The sequence below is a fragment of the Rhamphochromis sp. 'chilingali' genome (genome assembly GCF_963969265.1).
Source record: "Rhamphochromis sp. 'chilingali' genome assembly, chromosome: 4".
Classification (NCBI taxonomy): Eukaryota; Metazoa; Chordata; class Actinopteri; order Cichliformes; family Cichlidae; genus Rhamphochromis; species Rhamphochromis sp. 'chilingali'.
The window spans coordinates 20,643,740-20,648,161 of NC_137948.1; the positions used below are offsets into that span (position 1 = coordinate 20,643,740).

The 4,422-nt window shown below is 44.7% G+C and overlaps 1 protein-coding gene across 1 annotated transcript; it reads left to right on the top strand.

Annotated features, from left to right (window-relative positions):
- The first annotated feature begins 648 nt into the window (after positions 1–648).
- On the top strand, positions 649–4,422 carry LOC308395064 (histone H1-like). The gene is made up of 2 exons (XM_080879721.1): positions 649–702; positions 823–4,422. The coding sequence occupies exon 2, from the start codon at positions 2,961–2,963 to the stop codon at positions 3,339–3,341; it is 381 nt and encodes a 126-aa protein (XP_080735847.1). The 5' UTR covers positions 649–702; positions 823–2,960; the 3' UTR covers positions 3,342–4,422.

Here is a 4,422-nt window from a genome sequence, read left to right on the forward strand (position 1 = left end):
GTAGGATTAACGTAGCTACGTCTGTTCTAGTCTAAGTGCTCTTTGTTTAGATGAACTGCAGGACTTCCTCACCGTGTTATCTAGGATGAACCATCTAGGGTGAGGGGGAGGCTACCCTCTTCCTGACCAAGGATGTTTAACCCTTTGATCAGCAACACACACACACACACACACACACACACACACACACACACACACACACACACACACACACACACACACACACACACACACACACACACACACACACACACACACACAGGCAAGGTACTCTTTGTTTGTATGTAGACGTCGTATGTTAATGAACCTATGCATATTCATGTAACCTCAATAAAAGGGCAGTGTTACAGGAGGACGGACGAGAGCTACTGGGGTCAAGCGAAGGAACGGCGCTCTGTCTGGTTCTCTCCCGTGCACGAGTAACATGAAGAAGTTTGCCTACTTGCGTCTTGCTTGCAGTGTAATTATATTGTCTTAACGTTCCAGCGAATAGGTTTATGCTACAAACCTAACATTAATTGGTCCTTCGATGCCGGAGCCCTGGAATCGCATTCACCGAGGGGAGGAGAGGCACGCTGAAAGTCTGACGTCAGCCAGGAAGTTCCTGTGGATTCGCTGTATGTCTTTTCTCCTCGATGAATGGCGATTGGCGGGATTCGGGCTGATATTACACTCTAAGCAACGCCAAGTAAGTTTAAAGAGGCCGACTCTATAACCGTGTCGTTGTGCAGTCTCCGCCACTGTGTGAGGCGTTGAGAAGAGGCCGACTCTATAACCGTGTCGTTGTGCAGTCTCCGCCACTGTGTGAGGCGTTGAGAAGAGGCCGACTCTATAACCGTGTCGTTGTGCAGTCTCCGCCACTGTGTGAGGCGTTGAGAAGTTCGCTACTTTGTGTAGCGATACCCGGGTTCCTTGCTACTTTGTGGAGCAAGAGGTTCCTCGCTACTTTGTGTGGCTAGAGGTGAGTTCTCCGCCGCTTTGTGGGGCGTTGAGAAGTTCCGCGGGGTCCAGACTGTGCTGGACGATAGGCCTATTTTGTGTTGTTTTTGTTGTCGTTGTCATTGTTGTCATCGTTGTTGTTGTTGTGTGTGAGTGTGTGCGGAGCAGAACATGTGGTCTGTGACACCGACTGTTGTTGTTATCATGGGTTTCTAAGCAACCAAGAGTGAGTCGGAGGGAGACAGACGTTTGTGCTGGACTTTGCTCCTGGCAGCACAAAGTATTTATGTAAAAAAGAGAGAGAGCGACGGCTCCACAGCTGCGCGGGTTCACGCGAGCGCGGTCACGCGGGTTTCGCACGGACCTGAGCCGTGCGGTTAATCGCAGGCTTAAAAATGGAAGAGATTAAAATGTTAGAAGTTTTCAGAAAACACACCAGCCTTGAAGAGCGTGTGGAGAAGGCCAGCCCACATCAGCAGCTATGCTCTGGTGGGTGGCTGTCCCCCCACCCCTTGCTGACACAAAACGTTAACTCTTCAGCCTGTGTGCCAGACCATAGACGTAATTGAGGTGGATAGTTGTTAAAAGTCATCTACATTACGCTTGTGGTTGCTTAAATTCAGTACGATGACATGTGAGGTGAAGTGATATAGATAAATATTTAAACTAATGAAGTGCATAGAGGCACTTGACCTGTGTGGAAGACTGTCGTCTTATTATGAACCATTGTTGAGATGTAGAGCACACCTGTGAAAACAACTAATATGCTGAACCCTGTATGAAACATCTAAAAGTACATGATGGAGAAGCTGAGTTGAATATGAAAGTGTAAGACTTTGCCACTGTGGGCAGAGCAACTACTGTGTGATGTTGCGTTGCAGTTTTTTTTTTTTTTCTCTTCTGAGCTGATGAGCAGGCTACACATTATCAGATCGAGAGCTGTCTGAGAACTACTCTAAGAGAGGGAAACAGCGCTATGATAACTGTGATAACTGGAGTGTGCAACGTTTCCATGAGCAGTTTTCCTGCATCTTGACTTGTGTGTAGAGTGTTCATAACATCAGCATCATGTTTTTGATTATTTGTTTGTTGGGTTGAAAAATAGTTAAATAAACTGGTGATCATATTTACGGATCACCATGGCACATATCATCAGCCATGTGATTTATTTTTGCAGATGACAAAGTGAGTGTGAATGTGTCTGACATCACAGTGTTTTTGTGCACTGTGCAAGAGTAATTGCCTTTGATTGTGAGTGACAGCGGTGATTTTGCAGGTCACCAGCTATTGTAAATAAAAAAAATAAAAAAAAAGAGTGAATAAGAGGGAGAATTTATATTGTAGAAAAAAATAATCATAGGAAAAAGGTTTTGTGTTGATCAACCAAAAAAAAACAACTATAATTTCATTTTCTGCTTTTAAGAAAGGACTGTTCACAAAAACACAGAGCGAGAGAGAGAGAGAGATATGTGTTGATTAAGCAGTGATGATAATAATGAAATGTCTTAGTTGTCACTTTCAGGTGAAAAGCAGACCTGAATCAATTTTCCACATGCAGCGGTCGGAAGAAAGTTATAGTTTAACATCATTGGAAACATGCAGGCCAAGTTTCTGGCTGACTTATTTACAGTGCCATGTGTTTCTCAACCTCACAAGCGAGCTCACTCCTCCCTGAAGATAAGGAATGCAGCTCCATGATAAAGAGACAGCAGCAAGTCCTGAGCACAAAAAGTCCCAGCAAAGCAGCAGCAATGTGGATAAACAGCAGCAGCAGAAGAAAGCAAACCCATCTTCCTGTCTGATTGGATGAATTCCACGGAGGGGCGAGCAAGATGGCGGTGGCAGCATGTTGAAATGCTCAAAAAGGACTGAGTGACTCGGGCAAGCCACATGCGGCTAGCGACATGAAAGAAATGGACCCTTCATGATGCGTTCAACGTGCCAGCGCTGTGGTGGGAAAGGCTCCATCATAAACACGCCCTGCGCCCTGCGCCGAGGTTCAGGCCAAGAAGAAGAAGACGATGACTTCCAAGCCCAAGAAGGTCGGCCTCAGCGTGGGCGAGCTGATTGTGAAAGCCGTGGCCGCCCTCAAGAAGGCTCTGGCTGCCGGAGGCTACGATGTGGACAAGAACAAGGCCCGTGTCAAGACCGCCATCAAGAGTCTGGTGGCGAAGGGCACTCTGGTGCAGACCAAGGGCACCGGGGCCTCCGGATCCTTCAAGATGAACAGGGTTACTGAGACCAAAGCTAAGACGCCCGCCGCGGCCAAAGCCAAGAAACCGGCAGCAGCTGCTAAGAAGTCGCCCAGGAAGGCAGCAGCAGCAGCACTTCAGCCACTAGCACGAAGTCAACCGCATCAGAGGACAATAGTGAGAGTGGCTGTGACTTCACTGTGCATGTGAAGAAAACGTTTGAGGAGAACTGAACAGTTGGAGTTTGACATTTGCCACCTGTGGAGTAAAATGGCAAGAAGAGACAGTGGGACACAGGACAAAGCTGAAGGAGAACTGCCGGCTGTTGGACTGTTGAAGTGGGAGAGGACAACAGAGTGAGAAGACTAGGTGAGAACACATAGGAATTATTTAATGTGGGAAATCAAAATTTGGGTTAGCAAACCTGGGGAAAAGAAAACTGACTGCTTAAGTTGGAAAATTGAGACGGAGTCTGAAACATTGCGAAAATAGAAACATATACAAAATCACACACACACAAGCAGAACATGCATTAACCCTACTAACAATTCCAAACACAAAATGACTCATGAAGACTCATAGCACATTAGTTAAGAAATGATTAAATAATAGCAGAGAAGTGTGTAGGAAAGGCAGCTTTAAGAACATGCTCTGCTGGAGATGCAGCTCCACAGACATGCATTAGACCTGCCTAATAACACAAACACATGTAATGAAAATTAGCTTGTTATCTTTCATCAGTGTTACAATAGTGTCAATTTAGCAGACACTTGTTATCAAATGCTGAATTTATCCTAAAGAAAAAAAATTGACTCTCCAAGTTGCAGGACAACAATTTAACTTTTGTGAGAAAAAAGATCCTGGTTTGACCAACCAGTGATCAGACAATAAATTTAGTTGTTAAAATGGTAAATTGGGAGAAGCTTCCTGCTTGATTGAGGCAGCACATGTAATTTACTGTATGAGGGAAATTGTCTTTTGTGATACTATTTTGAACATGCTTTTCTGTCGTCCTGTCAACTTAGTGGGTTAATAGCTGATATGCAAATTAGTTGATTGGTTTTAGATTAATGAAAGGTGACTGAATTCTAGTATGAGTGAATGAGATGTGTTGGAGTTGTTGTGTGTTGAGTGGAGACTCTAAAACACTGAGTTTCCTGCTTTGATGTGCGAGTGAATCCTGTATTTAGATACACAACTCTGAATACGTCAGAACAAACTTCTTTTGTGAAGTGCATGACAGCATGTCACATGTTTTATGATGAAGGAAAAAGGAAAATTGAATAAAATA